This window comes from Plectropomus leopardus, chromosome 23, assembly GCF_008729295.1.
Source record: "Plectropomus leopardus isolate mb chromosome 23, YSFRI_Pleo_2.0, whole genome shotgun sequence".
In the NCBI taxonomy this organism is placed as follows: domain Eukaryota; kingdom Metazoa; phylum Chordata; class Actinopteri; order Perciformes; family Serranidae; genus Plectropomus; species Plectropomus leopardus.
Genome location: NC_056485.1, coordinates 4,981,268 through 5,008,150, shown reverse-complemented (window position 1 = coordinate 5,008,150; position 26,883 = coordinate 4,981,268). Strand labels below are relative to the sequence as shown.

The following is a 26,883-nucleotide window of genomic DNA, read 5'->3' as shown; positions in this document are numbered from 1 at the left end:
ACATAATAAGTGGTGTAATTCGTCATACACTGAGACCACTTCCATGCCTGGCGGAGGCTTTTGAAGTTTTTGGATTGCGCTCCGTAAAGTCTCACATAAACAGCGTTCGAGTGCATTTTAAGTGCAAGGACGTGACACACATACAGCAGAGGCATGAGTGTGGTTCACATACCAACATATTTGTATGACTGAAGAAGCACCTTCAACTGACAGCAGTGATTCTGCTATCATCACCACCTCACACAATAAGACTACCAATTTCTAATTTAAAGGGTAACTTCTGTATTTTTCTACTCAGACTCTATTTTCCTATGTGATTGTGTCTTAGTGGTTATTGGGAACGACAATTATCAAAATTGGGCCAGTATTGAACAAGAAGGCTGCAGACAGTAACAAAAAAAAAAAAAAAAAAAAAACATCTTGGTTTATCTTTTCACTGTTCCAACAATCACCCACTCTGGTTTGGTTGAAATAAACATTAATTCAGCCAGTTAGATGTGAAAATTTGTTGACTTTACTCACTCAGTCTGATTGGGCTGGCGATAGAAATTTCAGGTAAACCCTTTGAAACCTGGAGTGAAATCACTTTTCTGCAGCTGTTTTCAGACGCCTTTCACAAGTATTTAAATCTTTGAACCCTGAGTACACTGGTGCAATTAAAAAAAACAAAAATGGGGGAAAAAGACAATGAGCAACTTGGTACGAAATGTTCCACGAATTGCAAGAAATTAGTAGATTTAGAATTTTTTTTAGATGTATAATAATTATAATTACAAATGTAAAAATGAAAATTATGTTATAGAATAACTTCTTTTTTTAATCTATCTATCTTTCTATCTGTCTTTCAATGTGCTCAGGTGTCAAAGTGTTAAGCAAAAATGATTTTACTCTGTAACAAAAAACAAAAAACAAAAAATCTGTCAGTGGCAAAAACAAGCACTGTTAGTGGCTGGCCATTGATGATGCATAATTGCCCCATGTGGTAACAGAGTAGCCTTTTTTTTGCTGTTGGTGCAGCTCTCTCCCTCTCTCTCTCTCTCTGTCTCTCAATTTTTCAAGTCACAGATCAATGTTACATAGTGAGGAAGAAAATAATAATAATTTAAAGAATATAAATAAATATAAATAAAATAAAATAAAAGATCATATAATTACAAAAACAAAACCCCTGTGACATTCAGGCAGCAGTTTCAGTGCTGATACAGTAATGCAGGTTTTATTTTTGCACCAACAGCAGTTATTTAATGCCATTACATATATATATATATATATATATTTATATATATATATAAAAAGAAAACAAAAAAAATCTTATGCAACTTCCTCTGTTGTTGAGGTTAATCAAAGTCAAGCACCCATCTTTTTACCCTTACAAACACAGCATGGAAATTGAACATCCAACACAAACGCAAACATCAGGTTTTCTCCATTTTTTGTCACTGTGGCTGGCAGCACTTACCTGTGGGCTAGTTGTTCAATTGTCAGTGGCCATGATAGAAATAACAGTTTGCTATCATTCTGTCAGCATGGGGCAGAAAAACATTAGCTCGCTCCGAAAAACAAGCACGCGCCAGGTGGTGCCGTCTCTCAGTGGAGAAGCAATTAGCTTTCTGGGGGCCAAAACTACAGTTTGTCCCACATAGAAAACAAGCAACACCTGTGTGTGCAGCCGAGTGGAGCCGAGGCTCAGCGCCACATAATAGAAAATAGGAACATCCAACAGGGGTGTGTCAAGTTGCCCTTTTCTAAATGCAATTTTTTGGAGAAGGTTGACAGGAAAATGAATAGAATGGGTAATAAGCATGGGGAGAGGCAATGAAATAATTTCATAGAGGAGTGTGGGTAGGCAAGCGAGGAGGATTGCAGGAGGAGAAATCCTGATAATTATGGGTGTGAAACATTAATTAAATCGCTGACAGAAAAAGGGGAATCAAAGTGACAGAACTTATGAAAAAGGAGAAAAACACAAGTTAGATCATGTGTTTGAAAAAGAATTGGGGAGAGAGGCAGCAAGAAAAACACAAGTGAGAGAGGGCGGTAGGAGAATATGGCATGTAATGGAAAATATGATGCTTATTCAAAAGGAAGAAAATATGACAGAGTGACACTGGATATGAGCGAGGTGTCACTCATTGCGAGGTTGAGAAAAAGCAGAAGAGGGCAACTGCACAGAATCAAGATGAGATAGACATACATTTTAGTCAGAAAAATGGATAGAACCACTTACTGAGGCTACAGTCTATCCTGATACAATCTGGCGGGAGAAAGAGCGAAATGGTGAGATTGAATAAAAAAGAGACAGAAAGAGACAGAAAGAAAGAGGATAAAAGAGAGAGAAAAAGAGACATTTTACATCCTTCAAGGTACATTCTGCAGACAACCAAGCATTGCTCTGGGGCCACCATCCGGGGACAGGCTCTGAGTCAGGATCACCCTTTACCTCCATCAATCCCATCATCCATCCACCTAATGCCCCCCCCAAAGCACGGCAGAAGGCACGATTTTCACCATGGTGACGATACTAAAGGAGAGCATGATGTCACATATTGATGACACTTTAAATTAAACCTTTGACATGCTGCTTTGTTGTTGCCATAAACACAACATCAAAATTTAAATTGTGTACTTGGAATTATAAGGTTCTGCCTGTGTAGAGTGCAGTTCTGAAATAATGAGCATCAAATTAAATTTACTATTTTGCTTGATGCTTGTAGCACCCAATAATGTGATAATTTTCTGAAAATGTGATAAATTTGCACTTAACTTGATTGAAAATGCAATTAATCCCAATGATGTAATTATTTGACCAATAATGTAATTAACGTACTAATAATGTAGTGTAATGTGTAATACCCAACTAAAATGTTGGGATTTTTTAAACAGCACAAAGCAAGGCAAACTTTGTCTTATCAAGAAATAAAATTACCATATATTTTTTTTAACTTTTACTCCATTATACCCCCATTATAATCTATGAGCTTGCGATTGAGTGTGAGTAAAAAAAAGAAAAAATTTAATTAAAAAGACTCTTAAGAATGAGGGTCAACTTTGGTCTTTAATTTGATAGAGATTTTAATTCTACATAAAGCCTAGAGTTAACAATTCAAAAATATGAAATCATTGAGGCTTAAATGACACTAGCAGTATTATAATGTTGTATACCTTCATACTTTATAATTTCATTAAAAAAAAACAACAATATTTTTGGTCAAAAATCTGCTGTGTTTCCCCTTTGTAAATCATACTAAAACAATATAAAGCATGCAACACTGCGAACATCATAAACATATGATAAACTTCATTAAATAAATCAGACAGAGCCTAATAATTCCAACTGCACAAAATATTTGGCCACACTAAGATGACCTAAAAAACTTCAGGAGATTGCTTCCTTGCTTTCTAACCAACAATGTGAAGCCATTGGGCTCACACTGTACACAAGTTCCCTTTTTCCCTCCATCTGCCGTGCGCTCACTGGAGCAGGTGCAATGTCTTGTACCTTTAACTTTAGCCCCTCTTTTCCCAGCCAATTTGAGATGCCTTCTGCAGCACTTTGGGCATGAGAAACCCAACAGTGTAAATGACAAGAAAGGGTGATCTGCACATCCCAGCCACCGCATGCCTGGTGCACACAAACGGAAAGAAATGAGACCCTACGCTGTGCTATTTTTTTGTGGTGTGACAAAAACACAGTGAAAAGTGTTATTGTTTTACAAGCTGTGTTGTCGGGATGGTGGCATTGGTTAAAAAAAGCTTTGTCCTTCAACTGGAAGACTAGAGATCAAGCAGAGAGTCAGTAAACATCTCTGGTTAAGAATCCTACAGCAGGAAACTGAAATCCTGCTGTGCAGCTTACCCTTTCAGATGGGGTTAGTAAACCCCAACCCCTCTTTACAGGAATCGTTTTATTGCTTTTAAGCCCCATCTAGTGGCTGTAAACTGTGTGTGCATGTGGCAGCGTGGCTGGGTTGTGGTCTCGAGCTGTCAACCGCTACAGAATAGTGGACACAAACAGCCAGGGACCGGCATCACTCTGTAAGGTGATGGTGCAATATGTGTTGGTTAGAAGCGGCAACGTTTTTGACGCAACATTTGAAGATGCTTTTTTAAAAGAAGGTAAAAGTTGCCCCGTCAATAAATAGCATGACTAATGAGCCAGCTGTCATCTGTTAGAGTGACAGACTGAGCTTTAGCGGACACATTGAACAGGTTATCATCATTATCTATGACTAATAAATATCATTAGGGCTAAATCTGTCCAATTATAGCCTTTCCTTGTGATTAATTAGCAGGATTTTAATCATCTTAACAAGGATTAAAGCCTTAACTGATATTGAGGATTCCCAGCTGATGCATTTTACTTTAGTTGTTAATTAATTCCCTTACAAAGGAGCTACAAAAATCCTGAGCGGAGCTAAAGTGTCAGTCAACTGACTTTTCTGAGGTGTCATTTGAGGCCAACTTAAACAAAGAACTGGGAATCTCTGTGGGAAATTGGTACACAAATTCACTGAAGGGCTTTTCTGATGGACTGTAGCAGGTGTTCGGACGACTCCAGCTGTGAGCCGGTCTCTCTGACTGTTTGATCCAAAGGGCCGCAGACATATAGGCCATTGAAGGGATGAAAAGTTCCATCTTCGGAGATTTGGCCAGGTGTGGTGTTTGTGAGTGATAGAAAATGAAAGAGGGAGAAGGAGAAGGAGAAGCGAGAGAAAGAGGGATAGAGAAAAAGAGAGAAGATGCCACCTCCGCCCCCACTTCCTGTCTCTATGGTGGCTAAGACTCCCATATTCCAGGGGTGCAACTCTGTAAAGCTCCTCCAGGTTCAATGCTCAGAATCCATTCCTTCGAAGGATCAGGGCAAACTTGAAGTATCCGCAGCTGAAAGGTCATATCCATCTTCCCCCGAGTACTAATATTCATTGCAATGGGATTTCAGTCAAAAGGTCTTCATTACTGAAGTTATTGGAGGGGATGCCCTTCTATCTTACAAAGCGCACTTCACAATTTCACTAAGATTGCCTTTCAAACCTTTTCTTCTTTGGATTCGTTTGTAATAAGTTATGATGGGGATTTATACCGCCTCTTAGCAGCCCCTTAGCTAACTCCACAAAATCGGAATAGAGCGGAACCACAAGGAGGAGCGACACAAGAGTAAGGCCACCTTTAAGCTTGTAGAGACAGGGTAGTGGGTTCAGGCTCAGGACCAGGCCAGGCATACTGTTAGAGATGGAGCTTTTAGACTGGAGGAGGTGTTATGAGGCTTCACGGGAGATGAAAGGAAATGGATGAATACAGAGGGGACCAGGTCAAATAATATGGAACAGAAATGACTGTAGGGTGGCTCCCCAAAGGGCAAAATGGGGGATACCTTTAGATTGTTATTCTTCCTGCAGCAAGCACTTTATCGGTTTGTGGAGAAGTTTCTAGATTTGTACCTCAGTTTTCTTAAATAAATATCAATTTACAGCTGATGGCATTTCTCATGTAAACCAATGATGGAAACTATTAAATGAAATATAGAGTGCTCTGTCTTACAAATATGACGTAACTGAGGGACAATTTTAGAAGCTTTTTCCGCCTAACTATCTGACAATGGAAAAAACAACAGCGTGAAACTCAAAATGTCAAACCATTCTTCTAACTTTCAGGAGTACACAATGCTAAAACACACAGTGAAGATGAGGAGACAGGGGGATGCTAAGGGAAAGGTTAGCACGGACAAATCACAATGAATCACGGTGGCCTACCGAGGTTCACTGTGAGCTTGACCCGGCCTCCATCCAGCTCAAGTCGCAGGGTGTCCGCCGACTCCTTGGAGGTGGTGGCCATGAGGAGTCCGTACGCCCGCTGAGACATGAAGCGCAGCGCCACGTCCTCCGCCTCCGTGTGCATGGTGACCGGCATGATGATCTTCAGGTACATGCTGCCGTCGTAGCTCAGCACCGTCGCCTCTGGATGAGGTTGTGAGGGAGAGAAGACAGGAGAGGGACAGAGATGAGTGGGAGGTCGACTGGATACGACAGACCAGTATCAACAGCCGAATTCAAGCGTCAGTCAAATTCAATGTCAGTCTAAATGACATAGAAATCTTAATTATCTTTGGACAATCCTTCCATTAGATGTACTTGATTACCAGATTCAGCAAACACTTAACAATTTAGTTAAAACTAGACTAAAACTTTTCAAATATGTCTCATTATATCAAACAAAACAGGTTTGACCTTACACCATCCTATAGCCTAATGAGATGAAAAAACAACAGTGTCATAACCATTCCATATGTAACCAGAATGTAAAGGGACAGTTCACTCCAAGGCCAAAAAAAAATATTTTTCTTCTAACCTGTGGTGCTCTTTATCAATGTAGAGTCAAAATGCAAAAAAAAGTACAATGAAAAACTCAACAGCAATGTCTCTTTCCAGAAATCACAACCTGGTTACTCAAGGTAATCCACAGACCTTGTTGTGAGCAGTTTCATGTAAGAACTATTTTCTTACTACTGAATTACACACACCAACCAGACTACTGAGCAGAAGGAAGTGCGCATCTACTGCTAACTGAACTTGCACCATGGAGCTAGCTAACATTTCAGCTCAGCAAAGGTGGGAGCCACCGATGTTGACATCTCGTGCTATCACAAGCCCAACGTACATGAGTTGCACGCTTCATTCTGAGCCATACTTGTAGCTCGATAGAGAAAGAATAGAGAGCAAATTGTTTCTATTATCTTGAGTAACCAGGTCATGATTTCTGGAAAGAGACATTGCTGTGTAGATTTTCAAAACATTTTTCTTTTTTTCGGCTTGTGGTGCTCAAGGCACCACAAGCCGAGTGGCATCTAGTTCTGTTATATTGGAAAGAGGGGAGACGTCTCTACAGCCGATATCTCACACTCAACAACTCACACCAAAACAGACTGATTAACAGCACTACAGGTGAGAGAAAAAACATGTATTTTCAAATTTGGAGTGAACTCCCCCCTTAAAATTTGATTACATTTGAATTGTTACAAGTAAAGACAGAAAAACACCATATCTCGTCTAAGGCTGAAGAATATGGTCAAACCATGTTGTTTGATAAAATGAGACAAATATTGAAAAAAATGAAAAAGAAAGAAAGAACATGTTCTAAATCTAGTTTTAACCAGATTTGTATCCTTTGTTAAAACTGGGAGTTAAGTTTTTCAGACCAGACTGCTCAAATAAAAGGATAATCAAACAATTTTCAGTATCATTTATGTTGAATGATTTGGAGGTGAACTGTCCCTTTAAGCAATATCTCATTTTTGTAAACACAATAATATTTAGATGCCATATCTACAACATGAAATCAAGGCAACATTCAGTGAGAATCATGATCAAAGTCGTATGTGTCTTATCACACTTATCACTGTGACCAAAAGATGATGTCAATCATTGCTGCACTTCTCAGGCATCTCAAAAGTTTGATGACAGCATGTTCACTACCCCTTGGCCTTGGTCTGTTTTGTCTTCTTGTAATTGCATTTTTATGATGTGTTTCATGTAATTTTCTTAATGCATGTTATTTTGTCTTTATTTGTTCCAAGCTAATATCTGGTGTGTGCAGAGTATGCTCTTTACATCTCTATTATGTTTTGATCAGATGAAAAGTCTATAATCCAACAAACAAAATGAAAGTATTCATTAGTACAAAAGAAAGGAAACTACAGTAAATATTCATAACGAATACAATGTCAGGCATAGATGCATGTCAAAAACAAAAGTGCAGCTGGTTTCCGACACATCCTCATTCACACCAGGCACAACCACCATCTCTCTAGAATCAGCCATGCCATAAATAGACCGCTGTGTAGAGTGACAGTTCCCTGAGTAGTGCTCTTATTTTGCAGTGTGGGTCGATGTGCGTCACCAAGGGCTAACATGACTCATTGTCACAGTAAAAATCTCATGTTTAGGTTTTGGGAAATGATGTTGAAGATACAGAGACATCCCTGCTGGATGTGCAAACAGGTAGATAGCAGCAGTGTTTCAAAAGATTCATACAAACTGGACTAACACAACCCTGTTGTCTTTTTTTAAAACCTCACTTACATAAAATGTGATAAAATACCATTAAAACATTATTCTATCAAAGCAATCAGTAGCACGCAAAGAAAATTCATTAACACCAGCTCAAAACACCATCGATGCTTTCAGTTCATGGGCTTGGAGGCATCTTGTAATATCCTCTAGGTTTTCTTCATCTTGTCAATATCATTGATTTTCCTTACACTCTGTTAATCTATGCACTCAGCCTGAGAAATATAGGGCTGGTTATTAAAAAAAGTTCCTTGCACCACATCCCTGCAGTAACACAAAGCTCCACTAGATGGCAAAAGAGTTTCACTGAAACCAAACCTGTCATCTAAGCACCCAAAGACAAAACTGTTAAAATATCACCCTTCAAAATAAAGACATTTCATCCTCTACCTCCACTGTCCTGATTTGAATCCAATCTCTCCTTCCCTCATTACCCTCCTTGTCCCTCAAAATCCCATACTGTCATGGCTCACTCACCCCTGTGGACGTGCAAAGACAAACCATGAAGCGAGGCGCCTGCAGCTAATTGGAATGAATCAGACGTACGTGGTGCTATTTGACTGGCTCACCTCCCCTTGCTGTGGCGTACGCGCCACCTGGGTTTGCGTGACTGACACAGATGTCGGCAGTAGGCCCCGCTGCTCTATCACACTGCTGCCGGCCCCTCAGTGCTTCAGCTACCATTCTCCCCCTCCCAGCCAGCGGACCCTAATGCCACCCAGCCTCGGGTGGCATTTGGTTCACTCCCTGTGGAGTGCTCACTCTACCCATACAGCAGCTGCTTGGTTCAGTGAAATACAAGGCAGCACACTGTTGAAATGCTCATTCTACACTTGTTTTCTGGCTCTGTTTTATTGGATGGAGTTTACAACACTATTCTGTAAACATTGTAAAACATCAACAATTTTGCAAGTTTTCATAGTTCCATGTTTTGACCATCTGTGGTGTATGAGGCCATGATTATAAGAAGTCAGTATTTGCTTAAATGTACTAATGGTTATTGTATCCATCAGCGTGTCCTGTTTGGAATAATGCAGTGGCATGTCTTTTCTGAATTTTGTATAGCACAACTAGCTCTGCCCCTTTTTGCTCTGTTATCCAACAACAGTGGAGCAAGCTTGAAACATGGTAGAACCTCAGTCAACTTTTCCTTTTCTCTTTTATACTTAGAAGTATTTGCTAGGCTTATCTATTTTGAAAAGAAAACCAAATACTGAGGATGGTTTAAAGATCTGGCTGAAGGTCTGTCACAATCCTTGTGGAAACATTGCATTGTGTATGGTCACTTAAGTTAGCTAATCTTAGCAAAAAGCCAGCTAACTAGCTGGCTAACATATAGCCACATCAAGGGTTAGCCTAATGTCAGATCAACAAACATATCTGTAAAAAGGCAGATGGGTTGGCTGTTGTCATATTTTTAGGATGACAAATTTTGTTCAGAAAAGATCAAGTCTTATGTCCCATTTGTGCCCTGAAGTAACAGGACTTTAGATAAGTCAGCTGTTTGCTCTTGCAATCTACATTGATGCAATGCTGTTTTTGAACCTGCTATGAATTCTAGTGCGCTGAAAGACCTCGGAGTCTTGGTCCCTTCACCCATTAAGACACCCATTCCCTCCAACATCCCCCTCCTTACCTATCTCACAGTTGGTCCCGAGGTATCCGGTGCCGATGCAATCACATATGTAGCGGTTCCAGCCCTCTTTGCACAGACCTCCGTTGCCACAGGGGGCGCTGCTGCACCTCTTCTGCAGTTCACGGGTGCAGAAACTGCTGACACCAAACGCGCTCTGGATCTCTGCGAGGCGGCGGACGTCGCGGCTCTTGCCGTCGATGAAGAGGTCGCGGACGCAGCCTACATAGCCGTAGTTGAGCAGCGCCGTCCACACCTCAGGCGGCAAGATGAGGTCTGACTTGGACTCGGGCAGCCCGCCCAGGTACATATCGCTGTCCAGGTCCAGGATTTCACTGCCCTCTGGGGAGCTGAAGGGCATGCTGCGGCTGTTGACGGAGATAGATCCTAAAAGACAGAAACAAAAAACAAGTTACCTAATAAAGAAAGTCTTTAATGTTGTGAAGTTGTCTGCATGTATATGAGCATGCTTGTATTAAGTGAGAGATTAAAAGTGTGTTTTAATGACTCAATGACACAGTACAGCACAATAAAGTAGTGTGTGGTCCGGAAAGGTGGGTGAGTGGACGAGAGGTCAAGTGGTTGAGTGAGTGGGCAAATGAGTGAATTGTTGGGAGGGAGGAGCAGCAAGTGGATAATTTAGGGACATAGAGCACAGACAGAGGGACATACCAGAGACAGGGAGAATAGATGATGGTGGAGTGTATGTGCGTGTGTGTCTAATGTGTCTGTAATAGGCTAAATGGAGGAGAAGGGAAGCAGAATGCAGCAGGGAGTGGGTGAAACAAAAGGCCCTCTATCTTTCTGTGATTAACGACTCCGTCTTAATTTTCTATTAAAAGCCAATTACAGCAGGAGCAGCAGTGAGATCACATGCATGCGCGCACACACATACACACACACTCGTTCACACCCTTCCTCATTATAAGACGCCATTAGGGGAAGATATAATGTCCTAGGTGCTTGCCCACCTACAGATCATTCATCAGACACCAGACACTCGAGCGTGCAGATGCCCCTGTTTGTGCCCACGCTCAGACCAAACATCAAGTCTCTTCATGTAAGAAAAATAAACTGACATCAACAGATTCCACAGTGTCATTAATAGCATGTGTGACCATTTCTTAGCTTTGGTCTTAACATGCTTGGATTAGCATGGAGAGCTAGATGGTCTTAGATTGTGTCAAGGCCAATTCAGTCTCCTTTTCTGTGACAAATGTGCAACACTATCCAAGTGCTTCTAATCCAGTGAACTCTTCCAAACAGCTGCCTAAAGAAGCTACAAAAAACAAGGGGAATATCATTACATTATGCACATGTTTAATGAGAGTGCACATTTGTGGTATTCTAAGATAGTGTGGAGCTACTTAGTCTCAACTGTAAAGGTGCGAATAAGAACAAATGCATGTGAGTTAGCAAGTTCTGAAGAGCTATTTTTTTGCTATTTCAATGCATTTACAAGCGTGCACAGGCCTAGAATTACCGCTCACAGTTGTATGCCTCCAGGAACCGCACAAGTTGTCGTTACAGTTGACATCCATGTCTGTCCACGCTCATAATTAGCCATGCTGTTGACATTGCTTTAAACGTGAATGCAAGGAAGTTACAAAATTCTGAAACAAGGATGCTTCACACACATCTTTCCCCGGCAGCACAGAGGATCTATACAATCAGCACAGTTTCAAGACCGACACCCAAGATTAGTGTTAACAATAATTTTATCAGTATTTGACCAAATGTCTCCCCTTCTGTTCCTCAGTTATAGCTTTGAATAAAGGCCAGAAAGGCTGTTTTGCAGTGGAGCAAATACATAAAATATCACCAATTCATAATATTATCCTACTAGACATTTGTGTGAAATGCTGTCATTATTAGTTCTTGAGTAATGGCCAAAAACATATTTTTGACGTCACAGTGACCTTTGACCACCATAATCTTATCAGTTCAGTGTTGAGTCCAAGTGGACTTTGGTGCCAAAATTGAGGAAATTCCTTCAAAGCACTCTTGAGATATTGCATTCACGAGAATGAGATGGATACAAGGTCACAGTGACCGTTAAATTCTAATCAGTACATCCTTAAGTCCAAGTGACCAAATTTGAAGAAATTCACCCAAGTTGTTCTTGAGATACTGCGTCCTCAACAATGATGTGGACAAAGTCAACGTGAGCTTGACCTTTGACCAACACCTAATCTGTCACTGTTAGTGGATGTTTGTGCGAAATTTGAAGATTCCCTCAAGGTCTTGAGATATCACATTCATGAGAATGAGAAGCCAAAGTGACCTCTGACCCAGAAACTCTAATCAGTTCATTTTTAACTCAAAGTGGATGTTTGTGCCAAAGAAATTCATTCAAGATGTTCTTGAGAGTCAAGTCATAGTGACATTTGACCACCCAAATCTTATCAATACATCCTTGAATCTAAGTCAATGCTTGTGCCAAATCTGAAGAAATTCCCTCAAGGCTAAATTTTTTTTGGTGATTTTTTGATATTTTAAAAAGGGTTTGTTGATTGTCGACTGGAGTATTGTATAACTGCAGTATCAACTCTTTCGGTACAAATCTCTCTGATCTTCTGACATGTTACTAATTGTGAAGATGAATTTTTCAAGGGTCAATGTAAATTAAAGTGGTGTAACACACATCTAATTGTCAGAAATCTGTCTCTCAATGCAGAAATAATAATGGGACTGTTTGTAAATTGCAGATCATCGATTGTTGGACAAAAACGCAAACACAGTTAGCACATGCACAAATTCTACACCAGCTGGCAGTTTCAACGTAACAAGCACTCCTCACCTTTCCTCCCCTCCCTCTGGAAATCCACATGACACCATTCCCCGTCATTGACCTTCTTGTTGCTGGCCTTCAGCTTTGTTTTTCCAGAGCCCATATCGATCAGCAGGTACAAATACCCCTCCAGCAGCTCCATGGCAAAGTAATCAGTCTTCAGTTCCCTTCCAGGCTTCTGCTCTTTGGGACCCTGAGGACGGCCGTGGCTGAAGAGCAGGAGCCCGCTGGGCTCTGTAGTGCGGAAGTCAAAGGAGATAGATCCTGTCTTCTTGGTGTTCCACTTGGGCAGGGAGATGTAGGACTCGGGGGTCTCAAAGGTGACTGGGTCCAGGGCCGCCACGTCCTCGCAGCGGAACACCAGGTCACCATTCAGGGTGATTTTAGGGTCGCGCTCGATGGCCAGCCGTGACAGCTCCAGCTTAAAGTCGTTGTTCTTGTACACCACCTGGTAAGCAGAGAGGGGAGAGAGGTTATAATTAATCATGATATCAGAAGATTATAATAAAAGAAGCAACGAAATGACACCAACCCTTAATGCCCTTCATTGGTTATCTGTGAGTTTTAGAATTGATTTAATGTTCTTGTCTACACAGAGATATTTATGAAGATGGATATTTTCCTGTGCGTATTGGCCTCTCATTAACACCTAAACACAGTTTTACGTCACTAAAACTCAGATTTTTTTGAGTTGTATCCATGTGTAGATGCAAAACGAAGTGTTTGGAAAACAATGATCATCTCCTCAATTTGTACTTGCCCTCTAGGCTTTGTGTAATCCACATGCGCTCAAAACAGTTACAACAATGGCTGACTAGCGGTTTGCAAACATCTTTTGTTTCGTTTCGTTTCATTATTTTAACAATGATGACAGCATGATGACTTATCATCCCACAAACAAAAAGCTAGGGAAAAAAATCAGACAAATACATAACAATATAATCACAATGAAAAAGGGAAATAAAAAAAAATAAATGGATCACTTTGAAAAAAACAAATAAAATATATATGACAGGTAGAGCGTAATTATAGTATAGCAAATTTTCTCCCATTCCACACTGTGTTGTGCTATTTTACAATTAGTAGCAATATTTCTTTCTATAAGAAACTGACTTCACGCTGTACTTTTTCTGAATCTTAAAATTTAATTTGTCCTTGATTGAGTGTTAAAAATATTTAACCAAACAGAAAAATTGTATTTATCAAACATTTGTAAATATTTTGTCAGCACTTAAAGGTCAAACAGCTACTTTGCTACACCTCTTCAAAGACAAATAGTGGCGTCTGCTGGCCCCCTGTTATTTGGTCCACTTGAGTGTCTGCTTTCGAAGACTACCAAAAAAGGGTTATTTTGGATCAGGCCTGATTGAACCAGCAGATGGTGGTAATATGTTGAGACGAGAGTAAGGAAAATTTTAACGTCCCAAGCATCACCCGTGTCATTCATGTATCTTAGAGTGAGTTCTTTTGTCCTAACATCAAGGGGGAATCAACAGTGATGAGATCTCCTGTGGGTGTTTTGAAAAAGGTAGCCTGTACTGAGGAGGTTTTGGAGTTGTTACATTCTAGTGTGGACAAGATGACAAAATTCTTCTTTTAAAAAGATATGCTTTTTCCTGAAGCCATAAATGGTCCAACTTCAGCTTATATCTGTGATCTGCTAACTCCCTTTTCATTTATTATTAGATAGACAGACAGATAGATTGGGAGACTTTATTGTCCACTTCAGTGGAAATTTGTCTTTGGCTTTGCTCAGACACAGCAAAGATTCATAAAAACACAAATACAATAGTGCAAACAGGCAGGTAGGAGCAATAAATTATATAAATATAAAAAAAAAAATAATAAAAGAGAGCACATTTTACAAAGCAGTAGTTTTCCCTAATACAATAATTCTGTGTTCATTGCCTGAATGGCATATGGAATAAAGGGCCATTATTATTTACTATGTTACTATTATTCAAAACATTATTATCATTATTAGTAGTAGTAGTAATAGAAGTAGCAGTAATGGCACCAGTAGCAGTGGCAGCAGTGTTAGTAAATTTTGATTATTATTTTTGAAATGGCAAATTGCTATAGCTTAAAACACAGCTGCAAGAGAGAAGAAGGTTTCGTCCATAATCCTGAGATCCCGCAGATGCATCCTAATTGCCCAAATTAATTTCAAGTGTCAGATATAGTGGCTGCTGGGAAATCTTGTCAGCACGGGGAAATGATGAATCAAGACATGAATGAAATACATGACGTTCTCTTGAACAGCAGTGTGAAACCACACCGTCATCTGTTTTTCTGTCTTTAAACAGCAACACCCTAACAGAGAAGTTTAGATCGGCAGCTCAGTGAATCATGCTCTGTTCACCACTGTACAGACTCTTAACTCACATCCAAGTGTACAAACTATTTGTTATTGTACTAAAAGTGTAGCTCAGACATGCCAGTGTGTACAGTTTGCACAATTAATGGAACAAAGTTAAAAGGCTCCAGGGGGATACTCAGACGCTTGGAGAAGTGAATGTTGCCCACGGCCTTAACGTAAATGTCTTCGTCAGCCTTTGATGAAATATGGCTCTATTGTTTCAGCTCAAAGTGTGTGTCTATGCCTCACTATATGCATTTATAATGGATTAAGTGCTAAAGGCAAAGTAAATTATCCTTGTCTTTCATAGTTTCTGTTCTCATTGTATTTGTTGAACACTCTGTAGACAGCGTTTTGAAGAGGCCGTCCTCAAGGTACTACTGTGAAGCAGCTGGGTTCTTTGCATATGTTTGTGTTTTCTCTCTCCTGATTGTAGTGCTCTTCACGCTCACATCCTCCCTGACAGGTTATAGGAATGTAGAGAAGCCGTTTCCTCTATCTTTGTTTTCTCGCGCCGTCGCAGCTATGAGGTTTAAGAAGAATGTACCAAAGCAGCACTAGACCAGCAGCTCCTGTCCTTTAGCGTTGCTAAATCACTGTTTTCTCAGCGGAGTCTGGCTTTCGAAGAAAGCGATGTAACAGCTTATTTTTTCCGTTCACATTAAGGTAAAGCAATGCAAATACTCTAAATATAACAAACAATTAAACTCATATAGATTTTTTTTTAGCAGGGTAAACTGTGCTTTGTTGCTGGCCCCCATTTACAGCAGTACATTTCTTGGACTCTTTCTCAAAACGGGGGGGGGGACTGACATTTAATGTTTATAATATATTGTCTGTGGATAAGTAACTCATACAACTTCACTTCAAGAAATCTTAACTAACTATCACTTTAATAACATACAGTCTTATATTGATTTTCTTCCTTACATAGCCATTGATTTCTATTCCTATGGACAGACTATTAAAGTCAACTTTGATAAATTACTGAATATTCCCTCCATCTTGCTTCTTAAGGCATAAATAGCTATTTCGTCTCTACAAACTTCTGCTCAGCCCAAGACTGAACGCTGAAATTATCTGTGTATTTAGTCACCATTTGCTTTTGTTTGCATTGGCCTGTTTTCGAATTTGCACCGCTGAAAGGCTCGTCTTGTGCAATGCGGTTCACTGTATTGGCTTTTGACTATCTAATTTCACCAGACTGCTGCTGTCATTCCTCATTGTCTTTCACGGTATCTCTTTCAAACGCCCTCTGATCTTACCTTTTTTCTTTTTTTTTCCCACATGCATCCACACGCTCTCTCTCTCGCTTTCTCTCTCTCTCTCTCCACCTTCCTCCCTCTCGTCCTCTCTATCAAACACCACACCTACGCACAGGCACAGATGAACCGCGAGGACAAAGATATGCCGGGTTATTCTTGAACTTAAGCCTGCTTTGGTTATCTCCCACCTTGGCCACGCTACCACATGTACTGTACACCTCATAATGTCGTCATTAGCAGAGATTAGTCCTGGTAATTAGCGATGATAACGCTAAAACTGGCAGCTAATAAGGCGTGAGCTCTCCTGGCTTAAGGTGTTAGAAAAAGAGAGGGGTAGGTGAAAGGGAGAAAAGGCAGTGGGAGGAGGGAGATTTATTTCCATTTCATTTATTTTGAGGTATTTATTTTTGTTTATCCATGCTGCTCTGTTTCTACATAAAATGCAGCCTGCTGTTCTGCTTCTTTATAAGGGATCATACAGCATGTAGGGAGAAGATGAGGCAGGAAATAAAGCTGGCAACATGCTGGACCAGATGACTTTCAGAGCTTGTGTTGGGTGACTATGCTGAAGAATGCAAACTCACAGTTTAAAACTGGAGTCGGTTTCATTTTGGTGTTCTTGCCCAAAAATCCTATAATAAACTTTGAGCATATTGTAATTCAAGGGGTCTTGGAGAAAACTAGACTTCTGCTCCTGCTCTTGGCTCCATTTTCAGGATTTAAAAAATCTAGTCCTGATGGGACTTTGACAAATCAAAAAGAGAGGTTTCAGAGAGAGGGTGTTGCTATTGGCTGGTCTACAAATGCAGACACATCTGCACGTTCCTATAGTAAAAGTCTGATTCAACAGCCTACAGTCCTGCAGAGAAAGTTGCTACTCCAGCACTGGTGACAACACTGCAAAGACAAAAAAAAAGATTCACAAGGAGAGTTTGACAATAAATGAAAACAAAATATTTCCGTATTGGCAAAGTGTTAAACAAGACGGGTATCCACTACAGATTTACGAAAAACTTAAGCAATATTTTCAAAATGTCGATAAAACACAATTGCAAGATGACTGCATTTCCATTGAGTGATGTTGTTGACCTCTCCTCCCACAATAACATTCCAAGAAGCATAGTGATGGATGTTCAAAACATCAGCAGCTTTATTTATAGGACGCAAAAACATCTTTTTTTTAGCAACGCTTGTTGGACAACAGGTGAGCTATAAAAACATAAAAAAAAAGTGTTTTTAATTTTTTTCAAATCACCTGAAATACCACCCAAGCAAGCATAAATACTTTTCTGTAATACATTTTTTTCGAAATTGACGCGTTTCCATAAGGCATATTTTACATTCACAATTTCGATTTGAACAGTTTGAGGGTAAATGGAAACCCGCCTACACATGCAGAGAAAGTGTTGCTAATAGTCTTTCCTTCAACAAACAGGAGCCAAAGGCTCATGCAGCTTCAACTTCACGATTATGTAGCTAACGTTAGCTTGAGCCTCAAATCGCAGTGTGCTCTCCACTTCCCTCTCCGTCACTGTAGACCACGTGGCTGAATCAAGAGGCAAGGCAGGCAGCAGGCCCAGGGACAAATCCTCAGTCGGTAACAACCCCAATTTAGCCATCACAAACCCCAGCTCTGGGGACCCGACAGCTTAGACCCCCTGCCGGATCAGCAAGCTTCCTGTTATTGGCATTACACACACAGTGCGTACAATTAACTTTTTGAATCAGTTGCCAATCGCAGCCAATTTGGCTGGTAGAAAAAACAAACAGCCAAGCATATTTTTTACAAGCCAAAATAATAAATTGCCTTTTTTTTCTCACATGTTGATTTACTTCAGTAAAATTAATTGAGACAATATGGAATCTTAGAGAAGAGGCCAGAGCAAAATCTGAAGTAAAAATACTGGATATTTTTAACAGCTACTGCATTGACACTATCAATGTGAGAGGCAAAAAGAGTTTGCTGTGTTGGTTCAATTTACAGGGCCTCTGTCTTAATATCTCATAACCTTCATCAGTATGCACGCAGATTTAGCTCCCAGCAGACCAGGCTGGTGATAGTTTGGAGATCAGCTGATGTCTCGTGCTGTAAACAGAGCCGCAGAACAAGTAGCGCTCAAGATGGCTTTGCTGCACCACACAGACCTGTGCAAGTGCCAGTGACACAGCGGCACAGAGCGGCAGAGCCATGCGCCCCTAAAAATGCACCACAGACTCTCAGCAGAGTTTAAAACATGACTATTTTGGCACAAATATTTACCCGCTAGTGTGGCAAATAACCTTCAGAGATTTTATCACATTTGGCGCTCGGCGGGTGTTAATTTGGGACCCCATCAAAACAGTTTTTACAGTGATTTCAAAGCACGGTGATCACACATGGTATCATGATAATTAAATTTTGAATGATATTACTGTTGGTTAATTTCACCACGGTTATCGTGATAACTGGAAACCGTTGCATACCTGAGGAGGAGAGAGAGGCAATTACACGTAGAGAAGGGCCGCAGTTGGCATTGAACCCGCGGCTGCAGCAGCTAGGACATGAGCCTTTGCACACGCGGCTCCAGCTCTACCACCGGAGCTAATAGGCACCCCAAAGCATGAATATTTTTTTATCTGTTTTCGATGTAAACAGATTCAGAGTCAATGAAAAATGATGTCAACAAGTCCATTTGACACTTTAGTCCAGATCAATAATTCAGTCATCAATCAATGGTTAAATTATCACAAAATTTTGTGTATGTTGGCAGGAGGACAAGTCCTAATGATGTTGGTAAGTCAAAATGTTCCCTTATTAACACTAGGGTCAATGCTAACACTAATGATGACCAGTTTTTCATTATATTTGCTGCGGTAATCTTGTTTCCTAGAAGATGAATGCTCGTGTCAGCTGTGACCCCTCCTTCACACCGATAGCCGCATAAAAAGTCCTATAATTCCTTGTAAAATAAACATCCGGATTCTAATTTGGTGATGATGATTACACACTGCTCATGAGAGGATGTGCCTTTTGATTTTGGAAACTGCATGAGCTTAACTCTGGCACTGCCCTCGCTACTTGAATCTAACCTAAAAGGTCAGCTGTGAACAAAAGATTGCTAAATGTCATGGACAAATTGCTGATTAGGGTCTAGAGGCTGCCACATGTAGCAATAACTGCATCTGACATCGCAAGAAGTCTTTGAAAATACTAATGAACACCAAACAATGTGTTTTACAAAGATTTGGTCTCTTAGTCATGACTGCACTCAAACCAGATGATTGGGCAGAGATGGGACATCACAAAGACATGACAGATTATCATGCCGGCTCTCAATATGTAATTGACGTCAAGACTCATGTCAGAGGGATTTGGTGGAATCCAACTTGTCTGAAATTGGAGCCAAAATAAAGGCTGGCGGCCAGAATTAGCTCGCTGTAACGTCAGCTGTGAGCGGCTATTGATAGCATGTGATCTTCAGCTAGAGCAGAACTGGAGGGCTTGATTTGTAGCATCTTCAATTCAATAAGCGCAAGACATGAAAATGCTGTGGTAGCCAGTTATTAAGTGTGTGACAAGATATCTTTTCACAGGCACTTAAGTCCCTCAGTGTGTCTCTGTAAAAGAATTTAAATATAAAAAGAGAGGAGGAGCTGGGGGGAACGGAAAACAAAAAGCAGAATGTCAAATAATGTAGGATAATACAACAGAGAGGCGTTCAGCAGTAACAGAGGAAGGTAGGTTAAAAACTGAGAGGGACAGAGCAACGCATAGGGGGACCAAGGTATGTGAGGCATGCAGGGCCAACTGTGAACAGTGGATCAAATAAGCTGTGCCTTTGTAAAGCAAAAGAGCCGGACGATGTGCACTCAGTCGGGGGCTGATTCTGTATAAACGCATGTGCTAACTTGGCATCTTGACCATATGCCTTCCTTTAATATCTTCAAAACCTCCAGGGTGACCGGCTTTAAACAGACATTTCTAATATGTGCTCTTTAATACTCGAAGGGCAAGTCTCTACCCATCATATAACGAGCTAAAGAAGAGATGCTCATCAGCTCTGTCCACTAATTAAAAGACCGTTGTCAAAGGTCTTCAAAATGTCGACATCGGATATCAGTTAATAATGTCCAGCAACACAGTTTTTGTCCCATCTTTTGATGTAATGATCTCTTCTGAATGCATTGACTCGTGCAGCAGAGCCATAGGGTCTTTTGTGTTGGATTAACTTCGTTGATATTTCTAAAATCAGGATGTGTGTGTGGGCCGGGACATGGACTGTGACTGGGCCAAAGCCTTCCTCAGGGTTGACTGCATTGATTTGTTTTGTCATTGAGCAACTCTGCAAATCTAACACCCTACAGGTCAGAATTACAAACAAAATAATTTTTGTCCTGATGTACATTGGGCTGTGAATATGACACATTTCAGGCCATATCATTGCCACAGATTCAAAGACAGTGAGCCAATTCAAGTTATTATTTGAAAACTATTGGCCAGATTTTCGTGAAACTTGATTAAAGGGTGTAGCATTGGCCAAGAAAGAACCTCTTACATTTTGGAGTGGATCCCAATCACAGAGCTGATATACAACTTATTTCTTTGACTTTTGTGAAGATAGCAAGCTACGGCTTTGACCTTGACAGAGTAATTTCTATTAATCCTAAAATAAAGTAAATGGCAGCAGAGGCGGAGCTAAGTCATTGTTTAGTCAGTTACAAGTAGGTCTCATGTCTTTGCACTTAAGTCTTAAGTTAAGACAGGTATGTCCCATATCTAGTTCCATGTCCTAAATTGGAGTTTCGAGACTTAAACAGGTTATAATGTCCTCTGATATATTGCTATTTTAAAAAGGATTACATATCAAATAAAAAAAATTAAAATAAAAATAAAAAAATAAATTAGAATACTTTTCCATATGCTTTTGAGGTCTACATATTTGATGTCTTTATACTGAAAGTTAATTGGTCTGCCTGTAATTTTCTTTGTTAATGTTCTGGATCCTGTAAATCCTTTTTTATTGACCACTACATAGTTGTTGTACACCAATGAAATTATCTTTGGTATCATTTTTCCCAACTTGTTAGTTCTTCATGGTTCTTTCCCGTTATTCTAATGGGTCCTGTTGAACTAGCTAAGAAAAAAAAGGAATTTGGGGAATTAAGTGTCAGCTTGCCGCAAATAAAGTGTCAGTGTTAGCTGATTAAAAAATGAAACTGCATTTCATTCAATAATGTTGTATGTTTTAATAAATAACATAAGTTTAAAGACATTCAAAAATATCAAGATATATATCCTGTATTACAATAAAGCCTTAAAATATCTTGAGATTATTTTCAAGCCATATCACCTGGCCCTATCTTTAACATAGTGAAAACTATTTTGCTGTTATTTTAATGGTCTGAACGGTGAATACAGCTCCTTTAAGTATAAGAAATATTTCCAATTTACAAATAAAGCTGACATAATAAGGCTTCTCCTCAGCAGAAGCAGATTTTGATATGATTATAACAGTTTGGCAAAACATCAAGACATATTCTATAGTAGCTGCAGATTTGCACAAGACTGGACTATTGACCTTGGCGGAGGGCAGCAATTTCCATGTGCCCTTCTACCTTATATATTCATTAACTTCAGTGACATTCACTGAAAGTGTGTGATGTACTTTCAGCTATACTATACATTGCAGTGTTGTTGCCTTAGTGATAAGGAAGTGCAACTGGAAAGGGCAAAGGGCATGCTTTGCCACAGCATGCATCCAACTACAACGTCTTCAATGAATGTTTCCGTGTGATAGGTGGGGTGTGAGTGGGGGGCGATGGGCGACTCCAGAAGATTTTATCTCACAACAAAGGTGAGACTCGGAGGAAGCTGCACACGAAGAGATAGAGCATCAATACGAAGTTGGAAGGGCACGGTGGGAGAGGGAGCGAGGGCGAGGAGGAGGGCCAGAGCATTCATCCAGTGCATGGAATCAGTCGAAGAAATCAATTTTTAATTTGGCCGTCAGGATGGCAAAGCTGGCGTGCCAACAGCGCTACCATGGACTTAATTACACAAAAGTGCCCCCGAGAAAAGGAAGGATGAGAGGAGGAGAGGGGTGGAGGGGAGTGATGAGAGAGGTGGGAAGAAGAGAGAGAGTGACTGAGATGGAGGGAGGGAGTGTGAAATGGGCAATAGCAAGGTCACTATCTGGGAGGGAGATGGGGGGGCGGAGGTTGTGGAAGAGAGACAGATGGTGACGTGCAGGAGAAGAGAGGAATCTGTGGAAACAAGACTAGGGGGCTGAGGAGCTGAGAGACATGATTTCACACCCCAGCACTCTGACTGGGAGCCTCGAAAACACACACATACATCACACAGTGTATGATCATAGCATGTGGGTGACTTTGAACACACACACACATATAAACGAACACACACACATATAAACGAACACACACACACACACACACACACACACACACACACACGCACGGCAAATAAAAACTTCATAAGGCTTCAGTGCCTCTTTTGGTGCCTTTTTACTCTTCCTTTGCTGCGCTCTTCCTTTGGATTCCTGCTGCCTGGAGGGTACCGGCCAAGCGTATCAAAGGCGTTTGACCACGGTGGCGGCATGAAAGCCTTGCCCCGGACCATAACACCACTGATAATCCGAGCTGTGCCACTGAACTAGCACAGGATGAAACACACCGCTGTGTACCCCCCAACCACTTGCTTTCCTCTTTATTTTCAGCCGCTACTGTACTACTCTACCTGGCGCTCTCGATGCAGGTTTTCTCAGTGCTTTTCTGCGTGGCTACCTTTCGGGCTCAGTTGAGCTGATGTAGTCATTAGAGCTTGACCGCGGGTGAAAGCTGAGCCCATGAAACAAAAAACACCAGGAAAAACAACCAGTAAGCTCCAGCTTCTAGTCAGCTCAGAACTGGATCAAACACTATGTCTTACTGAACTGTAAAAACACCTTCAAAAAGGGACAAATTACAAGTTCTGGTATTGATATCTCTTTGGTTGATATCACACTATTCATAGACCTCGGTTGCACACACCTGCTACCACTTTCAGCTAAAGCTAGAGTCAACAGTACAATATGGAAGTCTTAAAATTCTTTATCTACAGGAGGCCCATAGGATTTGTGAGAGACTGCCTCATGCTGTCAGCAAACTGCTTCCCCTGAATTGAGGAAAACAAGATTTTGATTTTTCTATACTTGACTATCCAACGTTTGAGACATGTTTTGCAGTGCTGACCCAAACCCAGCCTGCTAAATGAAAAATGCAGCCCTTGGCAGAAGGTCAAACATGAATGCCAATGTCTGATGTTTACAGTAACACTTCCCTTCACCCTGGATTTTGTCTGAAACTATTCCCTTCCCTCTCAACCATATCTTACCTCTACCTCAAAACTTTTTCATCCATTTTTCTTTTCTTACTTTTGTCTGCAAACCAATAAAATATGTAGCTGACAACTGCAGCTCCATTATCTTTTTAAACTAGAATTACTGCCTAGCGCTTGTAAACCTCTACAAACCAGTCAAATTCCAGTTAAAGTTTACTGTCTATGTCTGTAAAAACATGGAAGCTTCACACACGCATCCTCATTCCGGCAACAACGAAGATATATAAAATCAGCACAGTTTCAAGGCTGACACCCAAAAGGAGTGTCACCAATTCAGTATCTGTCCAAACATCTCCCCTTCTGTTCTTTAGTTATGGCACTGAAAAACAGCCAGAGAAGTGTTTTTACAGAACATTATGATGTCACTGAGAAGTTGACCTTTTGAAGTTAAAATGTCATTAGTTCATTTTATTCCATGAGTCATTTGTGTGAAATTTTGTCATTATTGATGGATACATTCTTGAGTTATGGCCATAAATGTGTTTTGTGAGGTCAGGGCGACCTTGAGTTTTGATCTTCAACCATCAATTTCTAATCTTTTATTAATTCCTAGTGAGTGTGCCAAATTTAAAGAAAATAGCTCAAAACCTTCTTGAGATTTTGAATTCAGGAAGACTAGACACATGAGACTTGAGACCAAGAGAATGTGTGTGCCAAATTTGAAAAATAAGTAATAAAAAACCTCTCAAGGCATTCTTGAGATATTGCATTTACAAGACTGTGACAGATGAGGTCACAGTGACTTTGACCTTTTGCATATGACCACCAAAATCTAATCACGTCATTGTTGAGTGCAAGTTGACATTTGAGTCGAAAAAAGGAATACACTTCACAAGAACAGGATGGATGGACACCTGGACAGACAACCCAGAAACATAATGCATGTATCCACAGCTATCACTGGCACTGAGGCATAAACATTTCCATTTTCAACACTGTACATATCAAACTTTTAATTCATTCCTCTACTTGCAGCTATTTTTTTTCCTCATTTCCTCTGTGCAGCATCTCCTCTCGCTTAGCTACTTATTGGGAGATCACTCAGTCTAACCAACAGTCTTAAATGCTCTGCTCTCCAACCATCTGCTCGTTTCATTTCCAGCACTTGGCTCACATTGCTTCTTCACTTTCACCTCTATTTGTTGCTGTTAGCTCTAGCTATAGTCTGTGTTTTCACCGTTCACACCCCTCCTCCCTTCCCCTGTTCTCTGTCTGTACATTGACTGTAAATCCAGCCTTGTCTTGATGAGAGAGGATAGTTAAACGCCTTGGGAAGTTTAAGACCCACTGGGGATCCTTCTGATAGCAACCCAAATAATGAAAATGTAATTCTACAGGCATAATTAAGTTAGAGATAGGGCGATTACTGTGCAATCCATTAAAAGTGATGGCAAAAGTAATTACTTATTCAATCAGCGTGGTTTTATGAGGAAATGCGATGGCACCATGTTGCGTCGCCTCTATACAAGTCATTACATTTACAAGGGCATAATACGTTAAGCTGTGATTGGTCCTCTTGACAGCTTGTTAAACCGTGAATTAAAGCCCTGGTGAAAATAAAAGTCATTTTTTGGCAAAGTTGAAGTAATAAACCTTTTATAAGACAACTGTCCTCTACAATTTATCCGTTACTACTGTATATGTGGCTCTTTATGCCTGGATGGCTGAAGGTATAAATTTGAAACTTCATGTTCGTGATTTTCTGCCATCCCACTGTGTGTACAAAGCCTGTGGATGTGTTTTGTTCGCAGTGTATTAAGCAGGAGATGGAGGGAATAAATACTTGAAAGAGAATCAGGAAACTGCATGTCTGACACCTCCTACCCTCACATACGGTGGCCAAAGAATGTGTTTGTTTGAGTATGACGCCATACCACAGTCAAACACCCTCTCACTGCAACATTCCCATGTTTGTTTGATTGGTTTTTTTCACTGCCTTTTTGTATGGAACTAAAAATGCTTACTGCTGGTTTCGAGGCACCCTTTAACTGATGAAAGCAGGTAATCAGAAAAAAAAAGCCTTAATACTGCCAATAGTTAACACATCTGATATCTTAAAGGGTAACTTTAATATTTTGCAACTTGGAGCCCATTTTCCCATGTTTTTGTGTGTAAGTTACTAAGGGGAACCACAGTTTTGTAAACTGGTCCCATATTGAGGAGCAGGGTTGCAGCCAGCAGCAGTGAAAGAGGCTGTAATGGAACCACTCAGGGCCTGGGCCGTCTTATCCAATGGCCATTCTGGGCAAATGCCCGGGCCCACACCACTTGGAGACGTGTGTGAGGCATGCTACTACCACTACTGCTACTAATACTACTACTACTACTACTACTACTACTACTAATAATAATAATAATAATAATAATGATAATAATAATAATAATAATAATCAATGGCTGCTTTGTTTTCAATTGTCAGACACTTTTAGGCTTTTAGTCAATTTGTATTAGTTAGCCTTCTTTCAGTGGTGGAATATAACAAAAAACATTTACTCAAGTACTGTACTTAAATACAATTTTGAGGTACTTTTACATGTGGATTTACAATGTATCCTACTTCATATGTCTACTTCACTGCATCTGAAACAAATACTGTACTTTTTGCTCCACTAGGCTATATTTATTTGACAACTTTAGTTACTTTGCAGATTCAGACTATAAAGAAAAAATGTAAATCAACTAATATATTACAACTTAAAGATATAGGTTATAAGTTAACCAGCAGTTGGTTATATAAAATCACTGAAATAAGTCCCAGCTTTACCGGCTGCAGCAATAACTCAACGAACATAAAAATGCATTGATAATAACAGTCCAATAATATAATTTATATGACTAAAGGAATATTATAGATAGGATTTTCTGCATTGTGCCTACCTTTACTTTTGGTACTTAAAATATATTTTGATGTTAATACGCTGATGTTGTACTTCATGTTAAAGTCTGAATGCAGGACTTTTACCTGAAGTCTAGTATTTTTACACCGTAGAATTGATTCCATAATGATACAGAATTATGCCATGTATGCTATATCTTTTCTATTAATGACAAACAAAAAAAACCTTGACCATCATGCCAAGTTGGCAAGGGGCCTATTAAACATTTTTGCCCAAGAGTCTGTAACATGATGATCCGGGCCTGCTTAGGGAAATTATGCACCATCAATGTACATCCACTTAAAGTGCTTGTTCTTGCCACTGCAGCCTGCGATTATTATTGTTTTACAATATTATGGAGGGGATCCCTACAGAGATTCACCTTTTTGCTAAATAATGAGATCCTTTTTGTTTACTACAAACAGCCCTGGAATTGCTAGGGGTGTAAATCACTAGCTTCATCATGATAAGATATTATTTCAATTATTTGGACTACGAGAATTTGCAGATGTCACAAA

General features: G+C 40.2%; 1 protein-coding gene across 1 annotated transcript in view; it reads right to left on the bottom strand.

The window, feature by feature from the left end:
• Positions 1 to 26,883, bottom strand: part of nrxn2b (neurexin 2b) — a 742,597-nt gene that overhangs the window by 425,248 nt on the left and 290,466 nt on the right. The window contains exons 8-10 of the mRNA XM_042512007.1: positions 12,497 to 12,935; positions 9,700 to 10,083; positions 5,751 to 5,954 (exon numbers count right to left, since the gene is read on the bottom strand). Of these exons, the coding sequence (XP_042367941.1) occupies positions 5,751 to 5,954; positions 9,700 to 10,083; positions 12,497 to 12,935 (1,027 nt within the window). The remainder of the gene's footprint in view (positions 1 to 5,750; positions 5,955 to 9,699; positions 10,084 to 12,496; positions 12,936 to 26,883) is intronic.